General features: G+C 48.9%; 1 protein-coding gene across 2 annotated transcripts in view; it reads right to left on the bottom strand.

Moving 5' to 3' along the window:
- The window catches only part of USP38 (ubiquitin specific peptidase 38), an 839,905-nt gene that overhangs the window by 623,383 nt on the left and 188,762 nt on the right, over positions 1 to 27,760 (bottom strand). For both annotated transcript variants that reach the window (XM_069631202.1, XM_069631201.1), the window contains exon 3: positions 779 to 908. In XM_069631202.1, coding sequence (XP_069487303.1) covers positions 779 to 908 — 130 coding nt within the window. The remainder of the gene's footprint in view (positions 1 to 778; positions 909 to 27,760) is intronic.

Below are 27,760 nucleotides of genomic sequence, written 5' to 3'. Positions count from 1 at the left end.
CATAGAAATAATGTACAATGGCATTTCAGGGGCGTCAGAGAAATTTGATGACAGCATCCATATGCAGATTCTAACATTGTGGGAAGGATAGCACAACATTGCGCAGGAAAACGGTACATTCATAAGCTAGAAGATAATCTCAGAACCCATTTCCAATGATAAGGTTGGATTAACAAGTAACAATGCTATGGAATGCTACAGCAAGAATCTACTCCTACTCAATGTGGTAAAGATGGAACCAAGGAGGACACATTTTGAAATGTTCCAAATAATTAAATTACACACGTTCTAATGTCATGTAGCCACTGTCATGCAGCCACTGGCATACTCAAGCATGTGCAGCACACATATTTTTTCAATGAGACTCTCAAGGCAAGATTTGCTTTAACACATTTATGTTAAAACAGAGTTCCTGAGCAGTAAAAACATTACAGTATAACGCCACATTTACAATGCACACATCCCTCACTTTATCAATGACAGTCTATTTGTTCTAAATCAATTACAATATGCTAAGATATACAATGCTTAAGCTGTGATGCTGATAACGCAGTTCTATCCACTAAATACTCTTTTGAAAATCACTAGTTGTATCACGTTGTAGTAGTTTTATCTGGTATTTTTCACTGCAATAAGCAATAGCTGAAAATATACTATTTATATTGCACAAGCATCTGTGTCAAATCAAACTAGGTGAGCTAAACAGTCAAACTGCTTGAGATTCTCTTGCATACAGAAGAACATCAGGTTGCAATACTAAAGCTTCCATCATACGTACCAGTTCAATTTTGAGCAGCGTGACATCTATAAGAATTGTAAACTTCTGGACGGCTGCCAGTCCCTTAAGAAGCGCAATCACCCAGGTTTCCACATGCTGTGCCAGTGGCCACGATAACCAGTCTATCATTCTGAAAGAGACAAAATGTAACAGAAACAGGTTTGAAGCAGTAGAGCATGGAGTTGGCATAAAGTAGAGTATCAATGCTCCCGGTATTTGAAGGATACATTACAATTAACATGTAGAATACTAAAGATGCATCATATTTGCCCAAGATACTACAGCAATAGAGCCAACGAGGCAATTAAAATTCCTACGTCATAAAAAACCATATTCTGAGACAGGGGACACACCCCCGACGTTCACAGACCTTAATAAGATTAGCAATGGCAGAGGCCCTCTCTTCAATCAAAAATTCACAAGAGCCCCAAGAAAGCTCCTTTGTGTGGAGAGTGCCCTTATGAAATGCTATTGTGTCATGATAAAGGCTGCCTAAGGTGTCCTAATGATTTAAAAGATTATGAATGTTCGATAGTGTTAGGGAGAATTCCCAGAAATGTGCCAATTCCCTCCACCTTAGAGACCCCCAGCAACTTTGCTGGATTTTGAGGACTTGATTTTTTCAACCTGGAGAGAGTAGACCTTTTGTCCCACTATCTCATGTATTTTTATTTGATTTTTTAACATGGTTTCTTTTGGTTGTGGAGTCTGACAAACTCCATAGGCAGCATATTTTACATTGTGTCATCAGCACCTTCAGTGCAGTGCCACAGGGAAGTCTTTCAGATTTCCCAAAGGTTTAGATACATTCTCTTGGTTAAACTATGGTTTCCAAGAGCAGTAAAGTGAAATTGACTTTACTTTTATTTGTAACTTTCTAGACCCAGCACACACCATCTTACAATAGGGTGCTGGAGGGGTTACCTAGCATCCCCTTTGTCTAGCTTCTCATGTAACATTTTTTTATGTTACCCTTTCCTCACTGAATGGCTGGTGGCAGTGGTTTTGTTTTAACTACCGTGGTGTGCATTTAACGCGGGCTGCGTTCGCAGCTGCAGTAAAGTACCCAAGGGTGTAATTTTTGTCAAAATGGCCCGGTCTTCATTTTTCGCCATTTCTTTGGGGAAAGGTCCTTCTTGAGATTTACTCTGTGCGCCAAACCAGGTTTGGTCCCATTGTTTGCTTTGGCGGGATTCACGAGTGAAGCCCGCCTCTGGATCCAGGGTGTCTGGGTAGGCAGGAAGTGAGGGAGGTGCCCGAAACTCCCTGTGCTTAGTCTCCTAGGAGACCCAATTGAACTCTGTGGTGATTGGCCGGCGGATTGTCCGGCAAGGACAGCCACCCTGCTGGGTAACTGACAGCTAGGCTGGAATGAATGGGAGAGAACTGAATAAAAGACGAGGATTTTGGCTTAGAAGGCAGTGTCGACCACTGGACAAAGGAACCGAAGAAGAACTTGAAGAGGACGCCTGCTGCAACTCCTGGACAATTGGTTTGCCCGTTGATGCCCTGCTGCTGTGCTGAAACTCCAAATTCGTATCAACAAAGAAGCCCCTGCATGGACGACTTCTCCCCGTGAGTTGGTGGTACCAATAAACTCCAAAGTAAGCCACCTGGACATCCATCTCGGAGCTGGTTGAATTTCCAGAGAGTTGCTGCTGAAACCGTATAGCCAGGGAAAGGAACACCATACTGTGTGCGTTACTTTTAAGCTGGCCTAGAGATCCAGGAAGATCCTCTGGACTCCGAGGACGCAGGACTGGCCGAGCCTGAGACCCCTCAACAGAGTGCAATATCCCAGAGGCAAGCAAAGTCCATCTCGACAGTCAGGAACCGCAGTGTTGCTATTTGCGGTACACACGAGGAGCTGAAACACCGAACAGCCACTGAAAGTGAAGTTTGCCGGTTGCAAGTTTTAACCATCCCAGTGCAGGAGTCCCCCGAAATCCTCCCTCTTGTCCTCACGACTGAGGCCTTATCACTATATGATTCTAAATGCAACAGTGATATATTAATGTCCCCAACACCCTAGCAAGTGAAGTCACCCGAGGGTGTAGGTAGTGTCTGTGGGCCATCCCAAAAGGGTATCTACTGATTTAGAGATATTAAGAGTGTGCATTTCATGAAGTGTATTGGAGTGTTACTATTATATTGCTCCCTTCTGAAGAAGGCTTATTCCAACTGACTGATAAATTAATAATTGTTTATTCAAGAATCCCTGAGTGCAAGACGTTATTAGAATACTTGTAACTGTAAATCTCTGTGTAACTCCACTACAGCTCACATTGACCTCTCTTGGGATAAGCCTGGCTGCTCAATACGCTACCAAAACACGCTTATACCAAAGGTTGGGTTTCCTATACCTGTAGAGTTGTTTGCAGTGTTCCCAGAGGGTATTGATGACAAACTTTGCCTAACAGACAGGTTTTAAAGTAGTTTCCTAAGGACACCTTTTGAATAGAGACACAGGAGGGCTTCCCGTTTTCAAGTAATTTTAAAAATCTGAAATACCTTTGAAAAAACTGTCTATAGTCAACGTGGGACTCCACAGAATTCCTCTGTAATTTCATGGGTTGACAAAGTACTGTTTCAGTCTTCAACCTTGCATGTTAGCATAAAAGTTGCTGGGGCTAAAATATTCTGTAGAGTTTAAAAAACAAAATGTGGTAACTAAGAATTTTTTTTTCTAACAATACCCTTTTAAAACAGGAATTCTAGAAGCTTTGATACATTTAGAAGCACTTATGATTTAGCTCAAGTTATCAAAAAAGGATTAATGTTATCATGTTGGTCCAGAGGAGGGCTCCAGCTTGTTGGTCTTCAACAAATCTTTACTGTTCTTCCACTAAGGCATAGCGCGAAACAAAAGGAAACAATTTTCTTTTCTTTTTCTTTTTTTAAGTTTAACCTAAAGGGCCAACTGGATGCTGTGCATTCTATGTCAAGACATGGAGGCGAGCAATATGTGTAACTTTCTTTAATACTGCAATTCACAGCTTTTTACAATTTGAATATTTAAACTGAATATTTTCATTTTACTCTTTAGATCCACAGAAAAAAGGAATATCTGATAGTTTAACTGGAACCACTAGTCCCATGAACCTCTTGTATTTAGTAGTCCTGAGGCTCCTGTCCTCCACCTATCAGATTCCAGGCCCTAGTACAAGAAGCCTCTAGCCCAGGTCCTTTCCTCTTTCTCAGATAAGTCATTTTTCTTAGGAGTTCACGTATGATTTACAGCACTGGTGTGAGAACAAAATGTCATTATACAGAGCGTTTAGAATGCCACGTAGCGTGAGGATAATACCTGTTTAGATAACTTACTAGCTATTGGCATACCACACGGTGTACCCGCGTGCAGCGCATATCGCTTCCTCGGCTCAAGCGAGGTCTTACTTTCATAACACCATGAGGATAACACCTGTTAGATAATGCACTAACTACTGGCATACTCGCGCACAGCGCGTACTGCTTTCCTCGGCGATGCTAGGTCTTACCTGTCAAAATCCCTCAGGGAGTCGGTGCCGGATGCCACAAGTGAACGCGCTCTCATCAGGCTGCCGGCCCCGCCCCATTTGCACGTAGTTACTTTCCAGAAGCTATGGCGAATAAGGAGAGCGTTAGGACCCTGGAGGAGCGGGAGTCGAACTGCCTTCCCGTCATTCCCCGGGTTTCCGAAGGATCTTTAGCCCGCCAACGTTCTGCAGTGCTACGGAATGGAGTTTATAGCAAGTCAGACATGGCATAATATTGAAAAAAAGATTCATAATAACGAACGAAAGAAGCAGGATACCAGTGACTTCTTTCAGAGCCACTACACAGGCTGATAGTGCAGAAGCTGACCTTGCCAACCACTGAAACCACCATAGCTCTTCATCAGGAACCAAGGCTTTCCCAGTCTACCTCACCAGAATGGAGTGAGGAGTGGGTGGAGGAACTCACAGGAGGGGAAACAGAGCTGTCCCTCAGTTTAAAAAAAGTCCTTGGGGACTCCCTACCCCAAGCTGTATCCCAGGGCGTACAACCCATTGCACAGCGCTTAGACATGCTGGAGGCTATGCTAGCCAAACAGAAGGCTAAGCAAGATGTTTCCAGGAGAAGACTGGCATATAGCCCTAGCGAAGGGACATCAGCCAATCACCCCAAGCAGGGGTGAATAATTTTGGGGAGGAAGACTGCGGCTACTTGCCCGATGATAAAGGGGAAGAAGAGGAAGACAAAACCCTCAGAGGACTCCCCGATAGTGACCTCATCCCAGAGGACGACAATAATACGGGCAATATGTTCGACCCAGAATCTATTAGTCACCCCAAATCATCTGGATGGGTGCCGTCCCGGAGAGTGGCCTTATACGTGTCCCAACACATCAGGAAACCTCTTGATAGAGAAGTTCGCTCCAGAATGAGAGCAGAATGTCCACGTCCCGAGCTGCCGTGGAAGCTGGCAGACAACCCGACCTCGACGCTAAAATGGTAACCTCGTGACGAAGATGGCCAGGGACACTAGGAAAGGCGTCGATCGCGACAGGAAAGGGTGCCAGGACAAGCTACTGGACCTAGCATTAGCCAAAATAATGGATTTAGCAGAAAAAGCTAAAGCCGCCAGAGCTTCAGTGGACTCAAGTACTGGGTAGCTGGGCACAGAGACTGTATATGCCTCCTAGGAAACGCTAACTGTGCGCTCTCCTCAGAGAGGAGGAGAGGCGTGCTTTTGAAGATTGACAGCAAGCTCTGCGATTTAGCTTGCTACGAAGCAGGGGAAGGAGCGTGAGGGTTACTCTTCGGAAAGGCCTTCACAAAGGAGATGGCTCAGTTGGTAGGGACCTACTCGGCTTTGGAGAAAGCTCAAAGCTCCATCCGGAAGATTGTTCCAGGACGTGTTTTCGCTGGGGCCGGATGACATCAGGGTCGATCTTCTGGGCGTTTCAACACGCATCATAGACCCAAGGTCCTCGAGCACAATACGAGAAAGGAAGACAGCAATATGCATTCTTCCCAGCCAGAGCACGATTCCCCAGATGTTGCAGGGGGAGAGGATCTTATAAACAAAGGGCAGCAGGCGGGGAGTACGCAAAGCACGCAGCTACAGAGAGTTGAGGGAGAACACTTCTTTATCTGCGCGAATGGCAAGCATTATCAAACGATGCTTGGGTGCTTCAAGCAATAGCAGGCCCATTCTTAGAGTTCACAGGGAGCCAGTCCAGAGAAAAAAGCCCCAACCCATGCACATGCCCCAAGATGAGTTAGCACTCCTACACTCCTACAAGACGAGTTGCACAAGCTAGCAGACAAAAACGCCATAGGGAGCGATTCTCAAGGAGGCCCAGGTTTCTTCAGCAATATGTTTCTGGTACACAGGGGAGAGAAGAGAAGGCCAGTGATAAACCTGAAAAGTTTGAACAAATGGTTAACTTACAATCATTTCAAGATGGAGGGCATTCACCTCCTACGAGATCTCCTGCGCACAGGAGATTGGTTGGCGCGATTGGACCTCAGGGACGCATATCTCACTATTCCGATATCAACAGTACACCAGAGATTCCTCTGCTTTCGGTGGAAGGGAGAGACTTAGCGCTTCACAGGTCTCCCCCTTAAGTCTAGCGTCCGGCACTTGGGCGTTCAGCAGGATAATGAGGCCAGTGCAGAGAGTGGAATTCCTGGGATTCATTATAGAAACCAATAAAGCAGTTCTCGAGCTCCTGACTCACAAGGTGAGAGTCATCAAAAAGGAGCTCAGAGCAGTCATTACGAAGAGAACTATTTTGTTTTCGCAATCTAGCCTGGATAGTGGGGCTATTAGCAGCCTCGATCCAGGTGATCTTTCCCAGTCCTCTCCATTACAGAGCCTTGCAAAGGATGAAGATAAGGCACTTACAAGGAGGGGTAGGCTACCATCAGCTAGTGATCCTAGATCAAGAAGCGCTGACGGAACTCCATTGTTGGCTCCAGAACATGGAGGCTAGGAACGGCCGAGCGATTTTCGGTGACATTACAGATATGATTATAGAGTCTGACGCAAGCAGAGCCTGCTGGAGGGGCCAGATGCGGAGAAATAGAGACGGGTAGTAAATGGTCAGCAGAAGAACTAGAACTACAGTTGCACATAAATTGTCTCTAGCTTCTAGCAGGATCCTTCACAGTGTGTGCTTTTACCAAAGACAAAGCCAACTGTTGAGTCTTACTCAAGATGGACAACATTTCGGCGGTGCGCTATATAAACAAACTAGGAGGGACCAGGTCCAAAATGTTAGCAGAACTAGCAAAAGATTTCTGGCACCACTGCCTACAACCTCAGATTACAATATCGGTAGAATACTTGCCATGGGAACAGAACAGTGTAGCAGACTGTATATAGTGGACTCCAGCAACTGGAAGCTTCACCCTCAGATCTTCACACAACTGCAGGGTATCAGGGGGCCCGTGGCGACCAATCTATTTGCGTCCAGGTTAAATGCTCAGACACCCAAGTACTTCAGCTGGAGGATAGATCCGGGAGCAGTAGGAGCGGACGCCTTTCTACACCAGTGGAGCGGACCGGTGCACTATACTTTTCCGCCCTTCGTCATGCTGGCGAGAGTTCTAGCAGATCGGCAGCTGGGCTGGTGCTCATAATCCCATTTTGGAAGCCCCAAGCCTGGTTTCAAGTAGCGAGGGAACTTCCATTTCCAGAGAGTAGTTCATCATCGGCAGGACCTTCTGTGCAGCCTGATCGGTCTGCCTCACCCTCAAATGCAAGCAGGCAGTCTCCGCCTAATAGCTTGCAGGGTTTCAGGAAAAGATGGGACTTGCCAGGCATTTCGCAGCTAGCTGCCGAATGCATTAGAGACTTCTGGGCGCCTTCCACCATCCGGAGCCATGGCGCCGCTTGGGCCCACTGGTCCGACTGGTGTACCGAACGCAGTCTTCATCCCATTTCAGCCGCTCTAGTTCACATTCTCGATTTCTTGGCTGACAGGTTTCACGACGACTGCGCCTACAGGACGTTCTGGGTCTACAGATAGACGGTGTCAGCGGGCACGATAGGGTGGAAGGAAAGCCCATTGGGGAGCCCCCCGCTGTTTGCTTACTCAAGGGAGTAAAATTGAAGAAGTCACCAGGACCGAAATATGTTCTCCGGGACATCAGAGAAGTGTTCTAACTATTTCTCAGATGGCTGGAGAATAGCGGGCTCTCCCGGTCACAGTTGTCAGGGAAACTGGCAATGCTGCTCTGTTTAGCTACGTGTAAGAGTGTATCAGATTTTAAGGCATTGGAAATAGACAGAAATATGACTCTAGGATCATTTCCTATCCCTAGTTTCTCGAAAATAAAAAGATATGCGTAGCACAATGCATAATAGATAATAGAGCCAACATCAAACCAGTAGGAGTAATGCAGTTGCTCATAGCATGTAGGAAGCCATATCACGCAGTAGCTACAGCCACGATAGCCAGATGGGTCCGGGAAGTTATGCATTGGGCAGGCATAGATCTGCCCAGATTTTGCGCGCATTCAGCCAGGGGAGCAATGGTGTCTAGAGCCTTCTCAGCTGGAGTATCACTGCAAAACCTTATGAAGTCAGCCGATTGGTCCTCCAAGGCAATATTTAAGACCTTTTATTTTAAACCAGTATCAGAAATAACTAATAGAGTAGTGGCGAGCTTTGAACAAGCATAATGCTCCCCTCCTGTCTTGACAGAGATCGAAGATTGCCCATGCTTATAGCGAAGGTAGTCTTGATTCTATTAAAGACACAGACGAGCATTATATCCCGCCCGATAAAGCGAGAGAGTTTCTATTGTTGGCATGTATAGACACTTTGGCGTATCCCCACCCTCATGATTACCTCTCCATTCCTCATAGGAGACGACCAAAAAACAGCCTGAGATGTGGGCAGGAAGGAGAGATTTGTTGACAGGAGCACAAGTTGTGTCCTAGGGGGGGCAGAGTGACCGAGCAACAGGAAGGAGAGTTGATGATTCCACCAACCGGAACAGTTCGCATGAAGCAAGAGTGTTGCGTTCAAGTTCGGGCAGAGTTCGCTGCCAAAAGGAAGAGGAAAGGACCTGGGCTGGAGGCTTCTTGTACTAGGGCCTGGCATTTGATAGGTGGAGGACAGGAGCCTTAGGACTAAATGCCAGAGGTTCATGGGACAAGTGGTTCCAGTTAAACTATCAGATTTTCCTTTTTTCTGTGGATCTAAAGAGTAAAATGAAAATGCTCAGTTTAAATGCTCAAATTTTAAAAAGCTGCGAGTTGCAGTATTAAAGAAAGTTCAGCATAATGCTTGCCTCCATGTCCTTAATAGAATCAAGACTACCTGTGCTATAAGCACGGGCAATCTTCATTGCATGCTATGGCTAGCATTGTACTGTCGATCGCATAAGACACTTATTGAAGATAGGATTTCTGGATTTCCCATTGTGCACCCTGGTATCCCAACTGTGAATAACAAAGCTTTTAGAATAATTATTATTATAAGGGTATTTTTTAAGCAAGCTTTGGGAAGCAACAGAGCGCTTTACAAATCATCAGGTGGAGGAGGGACACTGAGGGAAGGAGAGATACAAAGGACTGGGGAGATGACAACGGGGGGAGTTGGAGGGTGGGCAATTTAGCTGCAAGGATTCTACAAGCAACCAGGTAAGAAACAGTGGGTAGCATATCATCCAGTCTCAGCTAGGCTGGGGAGTGGAGGGTGTGTGGACCTAGGTGTTGGGTAGAACCATTCCTTGAAGATGGGGTATTTTGCTTGTTCCTCAAAGTGCATAAGAGACAGGCGAGGTTTGTGTTGACGGGGAAGACACCCCAGAGTCTTGGGGCATAGAGATAGTAGGCACGTCTTCCATTTCTTTCCTTCCTTTCTTTCTGCACCAGCAGAGACAGTCTGCACATGTCCTTACTTCTGGTGGATTATAGGCATTATAAGATGCAGTGTCTCTATGAGGTAGCTTGTGGACTTTAGGGTGTCAGCCATGTAGATGATGCAACAGGATTCGAAGAGGAAACTGTGAAGGCATCATGAAGCAAGACACAGACAACAGATTCAAAGTTTAAACAAAATACGTTTATTAACGTCAGGATGGGAGAAGACCTAACTTACCCTATATTAAATGTGGGTTTTCCCTACCTAAAGAAACTAATGATCGTCTGTGTCCTTGAGTTCAATTTGAAAGTCTGTGTGTCCAAAAAATATGCTTGCCCTCACATCTAAAGATACAGAACGTGTTGGGATGTCAGCAACCACAGTGTTCAAAACAAAGTTCTGGGCATCTTCCAGCTCCTTCACTTGTATTACAGCCCTCAAGTTCAAAGCAACTCCACAAACGGGACCTCAAGGTTCCCTTACCCTAGGTTAGCACAGACGCAACAAGGATCTTGGGATTCCCTTTGCCAAGTTCAACAGTTACAACATTAATATTCAGTTCTCTTGGTTTTCAGTAAGTTTTCCAAACCAACTTTGCACTTCAAATAGGGATTTCCTGTCTAGGCGCAATTGTCTGACCCCACAGTCCGCCCACTACAGGTCATATAACGGAAAACCATTGGCACTTCATTATAGTCACTCGTTCTCTTTAAGGTTACTTGCGGACACAGGCTCCCTCTTTAAACCTGCACCATTTATCTGTTTGCAGCATTTTTCCTCTTTAGCAGCCTTCTGGGCTCTGCCTCCGCGTGACTAACAACATTTCACTTAGGGGAGACTTTCCTTGCCTCGCCAACACACTTTCACACTTTGCAATATTGTTTTATTCCTTGTGCTTTTTGCTTGTTCTCAAAAGCCCTCGTTACCGCCTGGCCTTTGATTGTTATCCTCATTGTCCATATTCTCATAGTATCCATTGACTTCTACAATTGTCAGAATTGTATTTTAGTTTCCTTTCATTCAATAAATGTAATGTGCTTCACATAACCTTATTTCAGTTAGGTATTCAATATGGAGGTAATATTCAGCAGCTTGTTCGAGTTTCTGAAAACTCTCCTTTGGTCTCATGACCCAACAAACATTAGCCTTTCTCTGATCAGCATTCTCGCATGCTCGAACCCAAGCCCCTGGAGTGTCCCGGCATGACTTTCCCTCACCACCACTCCCTGGTATCTGGCAACTCCCAGGGGTGCCTTCTGATGTCTCCATGGCATTTGCTTGCTCCCTTTTGTTCCGTCGGGAGCCTCTGCGAGCCCGGCTCGCCTTGTCCGAACTTTCCTGCTGTGTGCTGTGGCTCCCTGGAGCCTTCAGTGTCCCTCAGCTCCAGTGGGAGACAAGCAGCTTCGGAATTTGCAGTACTCCTGCCCCTCTAACAGCACAGTCGGCCTGCAGCGTCTCTCAACTTGTCCTGCAATGCTCAGCGCCTTTGTCACTGAGCAGACTCCTTTCTCCAGACGGGACACTGTCTCCTGCATGCTGGGTTCTCTCTCCCAGCTGGATTCGAGCAACCTAGGTTCTCTCTCCCAGCTGGATTCCCTGTCATTCTGATTACTTTCTCCTTATTTACACCCGTGGCCTGCACAATGGCTGCAGGTGCAAGTCCTTTGCCTGACCCAAATTAGTGGGACTTGCCCGACCTGTATACTGATGTTTCACAGCCCTCTTCCTCGTCTCAGTACTGGCATGGGTTAAATGAGAGGAGATCTACTATAAAAGGCTGGGGGAGGGGAGTGTTGGGTTTTAGAAGGAAAAAGGGTATACCATGTCTCGACTGTGGATATCCTCTCCCCAATCCCCAAGGACTCTCCCCACCCAGGTGATCCTCCCTCGCTTCTCCACCCCCAGGGCCAGGATCCAAACGTGATGGACTTTCCCTGGCCACCTGAGAAGACGATCCAAAGGGAGTAGGTGTGAGGATACTCTCTGTTTTCTCACAAAACATACTTGCAGCAGGAGCCAGGGCAGTTCAATGAGGGTTCGGGTGATGTCGTCAAATTTGCTAATTCCTTTGAGGAGTCATGTTGCAGCAAGTAAGACATCTCTGGGGTGCCATAGTAGTCGCCAAAAGGGCATTGCCACCATCCAAGTGGGAGATGACCAGGTCTTGGAAAACAGAGTGAAGTCGTTTTTGGGAATAAGGGCTCGATTTTCAGCAGGAGAGAAAGTTGGTACCAAGCTGTTTGGGTCTTCCTTGCTATCTGCTGTTTAAAGGAGAGATGTTGGTCGATGTCAAACCCAAGGGACTTGGCGCAGGTGCCCAGCTGGGGTGCGACACCCTTGAGATTCAGAGCAGAGAGGCAGGTCTGCATGTCCGATGTTCGGTATTGTTGATCAGCAGTCAGACTTCAGCCTTGGAGGGGTTAAGCTTCAGGTAAGCACTGGACATTCAAGACTGGATCAATGCGAGACATGCTTTTGGAAAAAAAAAAAAAACAAAAAAAAAAAAAGGGCCTCTTGCCAAACCGAGTGTGCTTCAGTTATAATTACACGGCCACATAGGAAGAGCACTTTTTGGGTGGCTTATAACTTCGCTCCCCCTGGACGAATCCACGCCAAACTTTGCAAAAAAAAAGTATATGGCCCACTCTGAATTTTTCGTAAGGTTTGGTCCAGGGGGGGCAAAGTTATAGGGAAGTTCCAAAATGCCTTTTTCCCCATAGACTGAATGGGGTAAAAACTGCTCACGCCTACAGCCCAAACCGCTGGACGGATTTTCACCAAATTTACAGCAGGAGCAGCGGCTTGCAAATTTGGTGAAAATCCATCCAGTAGTTTTTTTTTAAATGACCAAAGAGTAGGTCACAAAAAATGTGTGACATCTATGTCCGGTCCACGGAGACACTTCCCTGTTCGCTCCGTGGACAGGACACTGATTGGTTAATCGGCTTGCGTCCTGTCCGCGGACATGCGACGTGTTCGCTGATTGGATGCTGAAGAGCGTGAAGTGCGGCAGATTTTTGGAAACGCCTGTCATCTTGGATTTGCGGACAGCGGCCGGTGTCCGTGGACATCGCAGTGAGGATGGGATGTGGCTGCAATAAGCAAAAAAAGGGTGTTTTTTGCCGCAAAAGTCTGCGGACAGTTTGGATGTTCGCGAACAGTCCTGTGAAAGTTTGCGGACACCTCAGCATTACAGGGTTGGTGAAATGCAGTTCTTGCATGGCTTATAACTTTGGCGCCACTCAATGGAATTATGCATGTACACTTCTGACCTGATTCTGAGTGGGTATGGAAAGTTTGGTGGGATTCTGTCATGAAGAAGCAAAATTAGAGGGTGGGTTCCCAAAATAATGTAAAGGCTTATAAATGAGGCTTGCCATTTGACGAATCTAAACTTAATTTGGGAAACTGATAATATATTTAGATATGAATGTTTTTGCGAAGTTTGGAGGGATTTTGTGAAGAGGGGGCAAAATTAGAGGGGGGGATCCAAAATAATATAAAGGCTTATAAATGTGGTGCCACTTGACAAATCTACACAAAGGTTTGTAAAAAGATTATATATCTAGATATAGATGTTTTCGTGAAGTCTGAATGGATTTTCTCAAGTGGGGGCTAGGTTATATGACAATTGTATGTGGATATATTTTACACTTTTAAAAAAATAAAACATGGGTGGATTTCCAGCAAACCTGCGTAAGGAGCATTGGCAAGGACCTACAAGCATGGTTTTGCAAATGTGCCAGTGTTTTATTATTTGACAAGTGTCATAATGTAGCTACAAAAAATAGCGGTATACCTTTAGTGACTGAGGGGGTAGGCTGTGGCCAACGGGCAGTGGCCAGATTGTCCGGGTCATGGAATAAGGTAATGATCCGGACAATCTGGCTACTGGCCATGACCACAAGGGACAAAACATAGGATTAAAGTGGCCATTTCCACCTGGGACTGGCTTTGTGGTAAGGTTATTCAAAATTAGGATAGATCTGAAAGGGAAGAAAAATGTGCTCGTGGTAATATGGTCATAAGGTTCTCTTTTTGCCTTCTGCAGGCTGCCAAGGAAAGCGAAGAGGGGCCCTGTATGGAACCCTTGCCTTCCCTTTCCATGGTGGCCTGTGGCGTCCCGGTGTAGGAAGAAAATCCTCTTTTTTGGCACTTCAGGTTCCCGTTTTGGGAACCTAGGGTGCCAATGGCCTTCATCCCCCATTTCAGGGGATGGAATGGGGGATAATGGTCCAGAGACCTCGTTATCCACCCTCGCTTCGCTTGGGCTGATAACTTGGGCTGCTGGGCCGGTATCCACCGTTCCAGTACCTGGAACGGAGGATCAATGCCACAGTATTCCCATTAGCATAACACAAAATGCAAATGGAAATGTTGGAAAATCTTATTGAGTCTAGGTACTTTACGGAGAAATGTAAAGTAGATGGAGTATATACTTTTTTTTTAGTTCTATTTTTTAACTGTGAATGGTGGCTCCTAAAGGAATATGTCTTTTGTTGTTTTTGGATGTATTGTTTTTGGCAGAAGAGCTGAGAACGAAAGGTGGGGAGGGAAATGAGCGAAGAGGAACCAAACACTGATATGGAGGAGTAGGTGGATAAGGGAAAATGTTGCGTGTGTGTTATTTCTGGGGTAGGGGACAGTGTTTCTCATGCTCCTTGATTACAGCAGTGGTGGTGGCTTTTGGGGAGGAGGGATGGCATTAGCTGATGCCATTTTAAGATAAATAGCAGTTTTGCTAAAAGTATGTACTGTGTACTAGATTGTTAATGGATAATGAGTAGGAATAGGTGTTGGAGCTGTGCAAGGGAAATTTTGAAGTTGAAAGTTCCTAGATCAGTAGAAAATGCAGTTCTGAACTGTCCACGAAGCAGAGATCTTATCGTGAAGTGCGGACGGCTTCTCGGACACGTCATCATGCCGCACGCCAGCGTATGGTCATGTGGCACCGTCCGGAAGGTCCGCTATGAATTCAGATGTTCCTAGACGTCTACAGATGCAAAACTAGTTGAATTAGTTGCAAAAGGTGTATAGAAGTGTTAAAAATTATTCCAGAAGGTGGGAAATGGCAGAGTTTTAAGGTGACACTTGGTAAATGGGACACAAACATTGCTATATTGGGCAAGTATGATATTAGTAAGTTGTAGGAAAATAGCATTCACTGGTAAAAATCTATGAAATTCACTGAAAAAACTTTGTTAAAAGGACGTTATGGTTTCAAGTAAAATCGAAAAACCCCAGAAATTCGCCAGTTATGGTAAACTAAACAACCATAACTCGCGCCACCACCATGCACTGCTAAGACTAACACCCAGGACATCAAAGATGACATCACAAATGTGGCCCATATATCTTTTTGCTCTCCTTGTCTGTGATCTAGCAGATTCCACAAGCCTCAAATATATATTACACATATATGGGATACATTACTCACCGTAATCGTATTTCTGATGCTTGTATCTGCTTAGATTCACATGCTGTGCATAGGCCGACATCTAGTGGAAGCTGCGGAGTATTACAGTTTGTTTTTCGAAACTCGAAAATGGGCGTCGACACAGGTGTGCCAGTAATACTATCCCTAGTGTGACGTCCACTGTACCCAAGATCCCTCACGCGTCTGGGATCCTCAGATTGTATTTTTTCTGACATGAGGAAACATGAGGAGTAGCGTGAGTACAGATAATCCAAGCAGATAGACAGAAAGGTAAGACTACAAGCAATCATGCGCCTTCTCTCGGAGGGGAGGAAGGGTGGGTCGCATGTGAATCCAAGCAGATACAAGCATCAGAAATACGATTACGGTGAGTAATGTATCCCTTCTGAGGCTTGTGGAATCTGCTTAGATCACATGCTGTGCATAGATTAGCGAGCAGTACCCGAAGAAGGAGGTGGGATGTGAGAAGGGTCATGAGCAAACAGGTGTCTTAGAACCGCTTGTCCCACTTGTGTATCTGTCTTGGAATGAGTGTCAATGCAGTAATGCTGAGTAAAAGTGTGAATAGAGCTCCAAGTAGCTGCTTTGCAAATGGTGTCGAGGGGAACATTTGCAATGAAAGCCAGAGTGGCCCCAATGCCTCTAGTAGAATGGGCCCTTGGCGTAAAAGGCAGAGTTTTTTCAGAAAGAGAGTAACACAGCTGTATACAGTTGATAATCCACTTCGAGATCGCGCCTTTAGAGACGCGATCCCCCTCTCTGCCTGTAGCTACGGAGACAAACAGTTGATCTGTTTTCCTTAGCGGTCTGGTTTTATTTACATAGTAGAGGACCGCCCTACGCACATCAAGGGTGTGTAGTTTCACCTCAGCTGAGCTTTGCGGGTTCTGGAAGAAAGCCGGAAGCTCGATGGACTGGTTTACATGGAATTTAGATATAAATTTAGGTGAGAACCTAGGGTGTGTGCGTAAAAACAGTTTGTCTTTGTGGATAGTAAAGAAAGGATCCTGCACTGACAGAGCCTGAATTTCACTGACCCTTCTTATAGAGGTAATGGCTACTAAGAAGGCCGTTTTATAAGTCAGGTGTTTGAGACTACTTTTATGCATGGGTTCGAAAGGGGGGCCCATGAGCTTAGCTAGCACCACATTGAGGTCCCATCCTGGCGGTGGGTTCGAAATAGGAGGGTGAAGTCTCTTTACTCCTTCCATGAAGGCTTTAACTACTGGTACTTTCCACCACAATACTTTGTTATGGGATGTGGTGTAAGCCGAGAGGGCTGCCAGGTGTACTTTCAGAGAGTTAAAAACCAAACCTGCGTCCAGCAGGTGGAGCATGTATGTTACAACGTTGGAAGGAGTGCAATCAACTGGGTTGATTTGTTTATTCTGGCACCAAATAACGAATCTCTTCCACTTGTCAAAGTAACAGTGCCTTGTGTTTGGTTTCCTGGATTCTTTTAGGATGTCCATACACCTCTGTGGTAAATTGAGATGCCCAAACTCTATGACCTCAGGAGCCATGCTGCCAGGTTCATTGAGTTGGGTTCCTGGTGCACTGTTTGACCTTGTTGCTGGGACAGTAGGTTGTACCAGGCTGGGAGTTTGATGGGCTCGCACACCGCCATCCTGCGTAGGTGTGGAAACCATGGTTGTCTCGCCCACATGGGAGCAACTAGGATGAGCGTCATCGATTCCTTGTTCATCTTGTACACCACCTTCCTGATGAGAGGAGTTGGTGGAAAAGCGTACGCAAACATCCCTGCCCAGTTCATCCACAGGGCGTTCCCTTGGGAGTCTGGCTGGGGGAACCTGGATGCAAATCCTGGGCATTGTTTGTTTTCGCTTGTGGCGAATAGGTCTATAGTGGGGAAACCCCACTGAGAGAAGAGATCTTCTACGATATCTCTGTGAAGGACCCATTCGTGTTCTTCTGGGAGGGAGTCTCTGCTTAGGGCATCCGCTAGGGAATTGAGCTCCCCTGGAACATGTTGTGATGACAGGAAGATGTTCCGTCTGAGTGCCCATATCCAGATTTTCTGGGCAAGCTTGGACAGATTTGGCGAACGAGTCCCTCCTTGTTTGTTCAGATAGAACATGGCTGTCGTGCTGTCCGTCCGGATCTGCACCGACAAGTTTAGCAGATGGGGCTCGAACGCCCGAAGCGCTCGGAATACTGCCAGAAGCTCTAGCAGGTTGATGTGGTTCTTGGCTACTGAGTGAGACCAGAGACCCTGAGCTGTGTGGTGGAGATGGTGAGCTCCCCACCCAGTCAGGCATGCATCTGTAGTCACCACTGCCTGTACTTCGGGATCGTAAAAGGGTTTTCCGCTTGCGAGATTCTCTCTTGTCCACCAGTGTAAGCTCTGTACGAGTGTTGGCGAAACGACCACTAGATCGTCCCACTGACCACTTGCCTGAGACCACTGTTTCGCCAACCATTCCTGCATGGGACGCATGCGCAGACGCGCGTGGGGGACCAGGTAAATGCATGACGCCATCATGCCCAGTAACCGCATTGCTTTGCGTACCGTTATTTGTTGACCTGACTGATAATGTGGAATTTGCAGTAGTATATTCCGAATTCTCTCTTCCGAAGGGAAGGTCAACCCTTTCTGAGTATCTAGGATTGCTCCTAGGAACTGTTTTGAGGTGCTTGGCACCAGACTTGACTTCTTCTCGTTGATAGAGAAGCCTAATTCGTGGAGGAGGTCGATAGTCCTCTGAATGTTTGACCTGCAAATTCCTGGGGTTTCCCCCGTTATGAGCCAGTCGTCCAGATAAGGGTACACTGGGATTGCCTCCCTGCGTAGGTGTGCAGCTGCCACCGCCAGTACCTTGGTGAATACCCTTGGTGCTGAAGCTATCCCGAAGGGCAGTACCTTGAATTGGTAGTGGCGACTGTCCACCTTGAAGCGCAAGTATTTTCTGTGCACTGGGAGCATGGAAATATGAAAATAAGCATCTTTCATATCCAAGGTTGCCATGTAATCCCCCTTTTTTAGGAGGGGGATTACCTCTTGTAGCGTGGTCATAAGGAATTTTTGGGGCTTGACATACTTGTTGGCAGGCCGTAAGTCCAATACTGGGCGCATTGTCAAATCTTTCTTTAGGGGGGGGCGCTGTTGCGCCGAAGCAAGATGGCCGCTTAAGCGCTGTGCTCCAGACCGGCAGAGCAAACGATCCCTATTTCACACCGCCCGACGCTGCAAGTAACCCTGCAGGGCTACCTACAATCCTTCGTGGGCCTTCCTGCTGTGGGCGTGCGAAGTCTGGAGCCTCTACGCGCCCCGAGGACGGAGCTGCGCCTCATTCCCCAGCCTGCGGCTGTGGCCTCCTGGCCTCTCCGGCCTGCGTCTCCAGCGACATCGGCTCGCCCACCCACCTAAGACCGCGGCGCTGTGGGCCGCATTGGGGGAGGGGCTCCCGCCCTGCGAGGCGCACCGGACCATCGCGGCTGGCCTAGCTGCCCTTCAAGACCCGACCGGATCGTCGCTGGCTGCCGACCCCTCCACGTCGCCTAGCGGCCCCCCGACCCAGCTCCCCTTCCCCCGCCGCTCCTCCACTCGGACAACAGCACCGGAGTGCAGCAAGGTAGGGGGTGCGAGAGGGGGGGTGTGACTGGCTACTGTGGCCCCTGGGGTCGCCCTCCCGCGGACCAAGGGCTCACTCTCTCTTCCTCCTTGGTGGTGATCCGCCGCGGCCCCCCTCCACCTGCTTGGGGCCCGCTTACCTGCTTGATAATCCTGGGACCCTTCCCCCCCCGGGAGCGACCGCCACATCCACAACATCTGCTGGATCCTGAGACCCTGAGGCCCCTGCGCCGCCTGCCGGACTACCGCGGCTGGCCCCTTCAACCGCGCATCGGCAATTCGAATAACCACAGGGCGGGTGACTGGCCTGGCCGGCGGGACCTGCGCCGGTACCCTCGCGGCCATCCTAACTACTCCTGGTCTGCTGTGTTGGCCCCCCCCTCACGCTACTCCTGCTTCTGATTACCGACCCCCTGCCTGCCTTGGCCGCCGAGGTTGGTGCTGAGCCCCTGGTGCCGGGGGCTGCTGCGGAGATCGCGGCCTGCTGTGACGGCCGCGGGGGCTGGCGCCATTGTTGGGAACCCCGGGTATACGTCCCACAGCTCCTTCTCCCCACGCTGGGCGGCCACCCGAAAAGACCCCCGCGGCGCGCCCTCATCGCTGCACCAGAAATATTGATTCTCCTTGCCACCGTGGCTGTGCAGTTGGGCATATGAACTAAAAGGTAACGCCTCATCGGACCTTGAACTTATTATCACGTTCCACTGGAGTGAATACTGCGGTGCCTCTACTACCTCATGGTACAATCCGCTGGCCTCGACCATACGACCCAGGCGGTTTTCTCTGCATGGTACTACTTTCCTAGCCCACTTCACTTTCCTAAATATACAACTGGGAGATCACAGCGCCGCCCCAGCGTCCTACTGCATCCACCATACCACGGCATTATTTAAAGAACCCACACCGGCTCGATACCCAATATCCCTCCTCTGTGTCCTCACCTCACCCCCCGGCCGGTGCGCTCACTCGAGAGGAGGCCAGTGCTCGGCCCCTCTGTATACAGACAAGGCCCGGCGCCCCGTAATCGCCCTGCCACCATGACTAAGGGAGCTGGTGCGAGCAGGAAGCAAAGCTCGTTAAACATGTTCACCAAGACGCCCTCCAAGCCACTCATGGACCCCCAGGAGGAATCATCTTCCACCACGGCATCCTCAACCCCCGATGACGCACAGAAGATGTTTGAGTACATGCGGGAGGGCTTTACTGCCTTGCACACTAAATTGGATGACATGAATGGTACAATCTCATCTATAAAGGCTCACATTGAGAAGACCGACGGCAGGGTGGCGGAGGTCGAGGCGAGAGTCGGCGCCGTGGAGGACGGTTTGGACTCCCTACGCACCGCTGTGTCTGTACTAACCAACCGGGTCTCCAGTGTCGAGAAGAAGAACGATGACCTCGAATCCCGCTCCAGGCGTAACAACCTCCGCATAGTCGGCATACCAGAGGACAACATCGGGGAACCCATGGAGGACTACATTGAACGCACTCTCCTAATGCTTCTTGACAATCCCAAGCTTTCTTCACAATTCGCCGTGGAAAGAGCCCATCGCTCCCTGGCTCAAAAGCCTAGGCCTGGCGCCCCTCCCCGCCCCATCATAGCCAGAATCCTTAATTTCCGCGACCGAGATGCTCTGCTTCGTGCAGCTAGAACCAAAGGAGAGTTGCGTCTTGGAGCAGCGCGGATACACCTCTACCCCGATTACTCGGTGGCAGTGCAACAAGAGCGCAAAACCTTCCTGGCGGTAAAAAGGAGACTCCGTGACCTAGGAGTTAAATACTCCATGCTTTTCCCTGCTAAACTGAGGATTGAACATGACAATCAGACATTCTTCTTTACCATCCCAGAAGAGGCCTCGAAATTCATGGACGAACATTTCCCTGGTTGACCCAAGCACTCCTAATATGAATCTTTATGCTTCAATCTCTCTCACTACACCTGGTTCGCACAGTGGACTTCCTTGCATCCCCCCTTTCTTCACTATGGACATTCAATCACCGGTGTCACTCCGATTGGTCTCTAATTCCTGCTATTATAATGTAATTATATGCTGTTGACCACTAGTTCACTCTCTTTCACAGGGTCCACTGCGTGTCCTAAGGCACTATGTTTATCTCTACAATGTCTTTCCATATTTTCGCTCTGCAGATCATACCTGCTGCGATATATACCATGATATGTTCTACTACGCAGCATCATACTCCTTACGCTCTCCCCGGTCCGACGCGCCTTCGCTCGGCTGTCAACAGACCCCCAGGCGCTGATGCCGGAAAGTTTAATGTTGGTTTGGGATTGTTTGGGTTTCATCCTTCCGATTGGGGGAGGGATCTGAGTGAGGGGCGGTAAGGGAACAGTTTGGTTTTTAAAAAAAGTCTTGACAGCCCCCAGAGGTTCCACTGACATCATGCACAATCAACTCATTCATTCAGCCAGATTGCAGCATACACCGTGGCTACACACCTTTCATCTCACTATTCATCATTTTTCACTTAATTCATTATTACCCCACCAAATATGGCTGCTGATGCCCTGACCTTCATGAGCTGGAACATTAGAGGGTTAGGCAATTATAAAAAGATGCGCCAGATCCAGCTCCATGCCGAACGCCACGGGGTAAAGATCCTATGTTTACAGGAAACGCACGCCTGCTCGGAACAGGCGGAGCGATTCGCCAAGCAATGGGGACCCCAGAGATACTACACCGATTACTCCACCCAGAGTCGGGGTACCCTCACCCTAATACACAGAAGTATAAAGTTTACATGCCAACACTCTCATATAGACCCGTTGGGTCGGTTTGTACTCATCATAGGCATATTACAACGACAGGAGATAGCCATCCTAAACATATATGGGCCAAACGTCGACGATCCTGACTTCTACCTACAGTTAGCCACGCTACTTGAGAGCTACCCCCTGATCCCTACCCTCTGGGGAGGTGATTTTAACACAATCTTCGATGTGGACTTGGATAGATCTGGCTCTCGACCCCGACAACTGTCCAGGGCAGCATATACCATCCTGAGATCGCTCCCCCGTTTATCCCTGATCGACGCATGGCGACTGATGTACCCCATGGACCGCACATACTCCTTTTACTCTTCTGTACACGACTCACACTCGAGAATTGATAGATGGCTTGTCACGGATGCACTGATCAGATGTATAACTCACTTAGCCATCCTCCCCAGAACATTATCGGACCACTCACCAGTCCTCATCTCCCTAAATTGGGGCCCGGACGCCAACAGAACTAGGCAGTGGAGAATGAGCCCTAACATATTACTGGACCAGATCTTTGCTTCCGAGCTTGAATCCTCCATTGAAGAATACTTTGAATTTAACACAAATTCTGTCACTACACAAGCAGTGCTCTGGGAGGCTTTCAAAGCACACACCAGAGGGGTAGTCATCTCCAAAAGTAATGGTATGCTGAGAGACATCCGCGCCGATATCACCACTAGCGAGTCGGCCTTATCGGTTTATGAAGCCCAGTACGCCGTTGATCACTCACCTGCTACTCTAGCGCTATTGAGCTCTGAGCTGCACAAATTCCGAGACCTTGCTGACCGCGAGGTCAAGTTCCTGGACTCCCCCCAGATCGCCAGGAAATATGGCGAGGGCGAGCGGCCCGGAAGGATGTTGGCTAGACTGCTGCGCCGTGAATTCAGCGCACCTAACATTCCAGCCATTGCTAGGCCTGATGGTACCCTCGCCACGTCCCCCTGTGACATCAATCTAGAATTCTATTCCTTTTACACTGCCCTGTACATGGAGGCCGATAGTACCCAGACTTCTGAAATCGAATCCTTCTTAGAGAGCCTACCATTATCGGTCCTATCACCGGACACCATTGCCGCCCTCGAAAGGACCTTTACCCTCCAGGATGTCGTAGAGGCCATCGATTCCCTAGCATCCGGAAAAGCTCCCGGCCCAGATGGGTTACCAATGGACTTTTACAAGCTATACAAAACTCAACTAGCGCCACACTTGCTCGCCCTCTGGGAGGAGTCATGCGATAGGGGTATACTTCCACCGTCCTTGCGAGAGGCACTGATTACAGTGCTCCTCAAACCTGGTAAGACTCCCACGCAATTTAGCTCCTACCGACCCCGCTCACTGATTAATAGCGATATTAAGATATACGCTAAACTACTAGCCAACCGCTTAGCCCCGAGCATGTCTCACATTATTCACCCAGATCAGTCTGGATTTGTTCCGAGGAGATCTACATCCCTAAACTTAAGGAGGCTTTTCAACGTGCTTAGCAGAATAGACCCAGCCACACAGGCAGTGGCAGCTACACTGGATATGCAGAAGGCTTTTGATTCAGTCTCGTGGAGATACCTTTGGTGTGTGCTCGAGAAATGTAGATTTGGCCCCAACTTCCGCTCCTGGATAAAGCTGCTCTACACTGCCCCGTCGGCCAGGGTCCGCACGGAGGACAGATTATCTCCCTCCTTTCAGATATCCAGGGGCACACGCCAGGGCTGCCCCTTTTCCCCACTCATTTTTGCCATAGCAATGGAGCACTTTGCTGATATGATTCACCAATCACATTCACATAGGGGGCTGCGCACGTCTGGCCGGGCTGACATAGTCTCTCTGTATGCGGACGATGCCCTGCTATATGTCCGCTCCCCCGAAATCAACCTTCCCCCTATTTTGACAGATGTTACTCGCTTTGGATCCATATCTGGTGTGAGGGTCAATTGCTCCAAGTCCATATTATTTCCGCTCACGGAATCTACACGGCCCCCCCCCGATCTGTATGGGTTTAACTGGTCCCCCACCAGCTTCACCTACCTTGGGGTAGTGGTCTCCCGCCACACATCGCAACTGCGAAGTGATAACTACCAAAGATACCTAACTAACCTGGAAATTAAAACCTCCAGCTGGACTAAGCTTCCTCTCTCACTTGCAGGCAGGATTGGAATTCTTAAAATGGTTGTATTGCCCCAACTACTGTACCGTTTTACTAATCTGCCGCTGTGGCCTGGAGATAGCTTCTTCCAATCACTGCGCAGGTTGTGTAACACTTTCCTCTGGCACTCAGGTGCCGTCCGCCTCAAATTGACCACACTTACCTCCCCTAAAGCGTTGGGCGGATTCGCCGCACCCGACTTTATTGGATACTGGATAGTAGCTCAGTCACAGTTTTCTGCTTACTGGTTCAATGCCACCGACCCCCCCCCCCCACATGTCCGCCTTGAGAGGCTGTCTGCATGTGACCGTGAGATTGGTTCCCTGATCCTCCAACCAGTTCCCTCAGACGTAAACTCTGCAAACCCTGTGGTCAGCACATCCTTGGCTCTCACTAAACTCTGGTCCACGGTCCACACCCCTCACCCCTTCCACGGCGACTTGCCACTGTGGAATTTTCTCCCCGGCGTCCCACACGTCTCACCCTCCATGGTCACTCGCTGGGCCGCTGCGGGCTTCCTGAAATTACGTGATTCCTTTACCCAGGGTAACTTCATTGAATGGTCTGATCTCCCTTCGCCGCTTAGGCGCCGCCCATCGGCGTGGTTGCAATACTAGACCGCCTACTTACACGCAGTGGCTCAGATCGGTCTCCTGGGCCCACGATACGGAGCAATCCTGGAACACGTTGTAGCATTCTCACTCCAGACCGAGGGATATATGGCTGAGATTTCGTGCCTACATGTCGGCCCTGGCCACGCCATCAGTGTCTCCCTCTGCTTCCCCGAGCTGCTCCCCCTGAACTGTGTTCCCCCTATCCGCCTTGCCCCCCTTTTCCCCTCTGGTGTATGTATCAATGCTTTGATTCCCTGCTCTGTTGACTAATGTGTTCCATGCTACTTAATATGTATCATCTACTTCCTACTTTGCGTATACTACTTATTGATGCCATGTGGCCCCCTCTGTCTGTTTTTGTTGTGCTGTCAAGTCAAATAAAAAGAATTAAAAAAAAAAAAATCTTTCTTTGGCACAAGGAAGTAAGTTGAATAGATACCCTTGTTTACCTGGTGTCCTGGGACGAGTTCTATCGCGTCCTTTTCTAGCAGAATGGCGATCTCCTCGAGAAGGATCTTCTGATGTTCTAAGGAGTGTATTCTTTGTCGTGGAGGGTGGTTCCGGGGACGCTGCAGTAATTCTATACAATATCCTGTGGACACTGTTGACAGCACCCATCTGTCTGAGGTGATCCCTTCCCAAGCCTGGGTGAAGTTGGAAATGCGTCCCCCTACTGGGGTTGCGTGAGAAGGGACCCTGAACTGAGCGTCACTGCTTTGGTGGAGGCGTGCCACCTCCCTTGTTGGGGCTGCCTCTGCCTCTTCCACGACCTCTCTTGTTACCCCTGCCGTAACTTTGGGTAGACTGCTGGTTGTTGTTCCATTGTGTACCCTGTCCTTGGGCATAGTTGCCTCTTTGTGAATTTTGGCCGCGTGGGCGACGAAAATTACTGTTCCCCCTCTGGTTAGGGGGTTTGTTGGTAAGCTGGCCAAGGGATTTGAGAGTCTCGTACTCGTCCTTGGCATTCTTAAGTGCGTCTTCGACCACTTTCCCAAACAATAGATCGGGTTCCACCGGCTTGTCTATTAATGAAGCCTGGGTTTCTGTTTTGAACCCCGACTGCGTAACCACGCATGTCTCTTGATAACAGTACCTTCTGCTATCAATCTTCCTGCGTTGTCCGCGGCGTCGAAAGTTGCTTTTAATATGCAACCAGACACGGCTCTCCCTTCTGCCGAGATCCGAGCCAACTGGCCCTTTAACGGTTCAGGAGCAGAGGCTATGAGCGCCGCGACCTCTTCCCATTGATGGCAGTTGTAACTTGCCAACAGGGTGGTGGAGTTTGCAATCCTTGCTTGGTAGGCGGACGTTGAGGCTACCTTCCTGCCAAACCCGTACAGTCTTTTGCTCTCCTTGTCGGGAGGAGCTTCTGACGACGATAAGGGTGTCCCAGCCCTCTTCCGAGTGTTGGTAACCACTAGGGAGTCTGGTTTAAGATGTCCTCTTATATAAAGAGGGTCAGACTGGGCTGCCCGAAAAAGTTTTTCGACTCTGGGGTTGACGGCTCTGGTGAGGTTAGGATTCACCAGGGATGGATCTATTCTACGTTGGATGGATTTAAGGATAGGGATGGTCTGAGCGACCGGCCTCCTCTCTCCCACCAACTCTTCTGCGAAGTCCCTTTCCTCCTGTACACCGTGGGTGTCGATGTGAAAATGTTCTGCTGCGCGAGCGAGAACTTCATTAAGGAGGGGCTGGTTATCAACTGGCGAGTCGGTAACTGGGGCTTCGCTCTCTACCGGGGAATCTACTCTGTAAATTTCCTGCTCCTCTTCTACCTCCTCTAGGTCCTCATCATCCGCATAGTATTCAGTCCCGGTTTGTTCCTCCATAATTGTAAACTCCTCGTCCCCTTCAGGGAAAGGCTGTCCTTGGTATCTGGGGTGTGGAGTAGAGTATGGAGTAGAGTAAGGCTGCACCTCGAAGGGTTCAGGTCTTTCGAACCGGGCCTTTTTACTTAGGGGGATAGGATCAGAGGAGCCGGAGGGTGTGGCCCCTTGAGGGTCATACGAAAGGAAATGTTCTGGGTTTTTGTCATAAAAATCAGCTAAGGAAGACATCCTTGACATGACCCTGTCTATGTCTTCACTGGACCATTCTTTGGAACAGGGTATGACTTTAGTAGGCAACTTAGAGGACTTATCAAGGGTACCCTTGCTGGATGTTGATGTCCCAGTAGATTTGTGTTTGTCTGTCTGCTTAGGGTGGAAGGATGGTCTTACAGGAGTGGAAGGCTGTGCTTTCCGCTGTTTCCCCCCCTCCCCGTGCGTGGAAAAATGTTTTCCCTGCCCCTTGGAGGCCCCAGAGACTTTCGACGCCTGGCGTCGAGGGTCGGGAGAGGTATCTTGTTTCGAGCGTGGGGCCTCGCTGGTGTTAACTGCGGCCTCAGTCTCCTGGAGCGCGGCCTGGGGGTGGAAGTCGTCTTCGTCTTCCGACGATCGAACTTCCGTTAATCTAGGGAGCGAGGCACTCTTGGCAAGAGTGGATGATTGCCTTGCGTCATGAGGCGATCTCGATCGAGAGCGCCCAGAGGACACCGAGTCGGACCGTTCTATCTGTGCCTCTTTCCGAGAAGTCGACGTCGTCGAGGTTCGGTTGGACTTAGTGTGCTTAGTGTGTGTAGGGTGTGTAGCGCTTGCGTCGCCGGGGGTCTTCCCCATAGCCGCCCTGCCGGACAACCTTCCGAGGTCGGGGACCTGCGCTCGGCAGTCTTTCGACGCCGTAATGCCCTCGCCGTCCGAAAGTACGGCGTCGCTGCCATCGCTGAAGGCGCCTCCGCTGCCATGGCCGCCTGCCTGGCGTGGTGGGCCCAACGCTTTGTCGAACGGTCCTTAAGTGTCTTAGGCTTAAACCTACTACACGCTCTGCAGTTCGCTTCGGGGTGGTCCCTCGGCAAGCAGAGATTGCACGTGGCGTGCCTGTCGACCCAAGGGTATTTGCGGTTGCACTTGGGGCAGAATTGGAAAGGGGTACCCTCCATACGCACCTTGAGGCAGCGGGCTGGTAAGTGTAGGAAATATATAAGGTGTACCTATATACCAAGAGTGAAGAGTATGTACCACCCCCCACTCTCCCTACTTGCAGGGCCGAGGCCAGCGGCCTACTAGGCCCGGGCCGAGGCCAGCGGCCTTCCGAGGCCCAGATCCGTCGTGCAGCAGCCGACGGTCGATGTCTTCTCCAGCCGTCGTCGAGTGTCGAGGGTCGACGTTGGGGTGGGGAAGGATGTCAATAAATAATTTTAAACTTCAATAATTAGCAAAAGTATGGCTAAGGCCAGGGGACTCCGCAAGATGCTTCCGACCAGTATGGCGGAAAAAAACAATCTGAGGATCCCAGACGCGTGAGGGATCTTGGGTACAGTGGACGTCACACTAGGGATAGTATTACTGGCACGCCTGTGTCGACGCCCATTTTCGAGTTTCGAAAAACAAACTGTAATACTCCGCAGCTTCCACTAGATGTCGGCCTATGCACAGCATGTGATCTAAGCAGATTCCACAAGCCTCAGAAATATATATATACACACACACACACATACACATATATAGGATACATTGCTCACTGCAATCG

Source organism: Ambystoma mexicanum, chromosome 6q, assembly GCF_040938575.1.
Source record: "Ambystoma mexicanum isolate Mex_15411 chromosome 6q, UKY_AmexF1_1, whole genome shotgun sequence".
Lineage (NCBI taxonomy): Eukaryota > Metazoa > Chordata > Amphibia > Caudata > Ambystomatidae > Ambystoma > Ambystoma mexicanum.
Note: the sequence above shows the minus strand (reverse complement) of the source record. Positions and strands in the feature narration are given on the sequence as shown.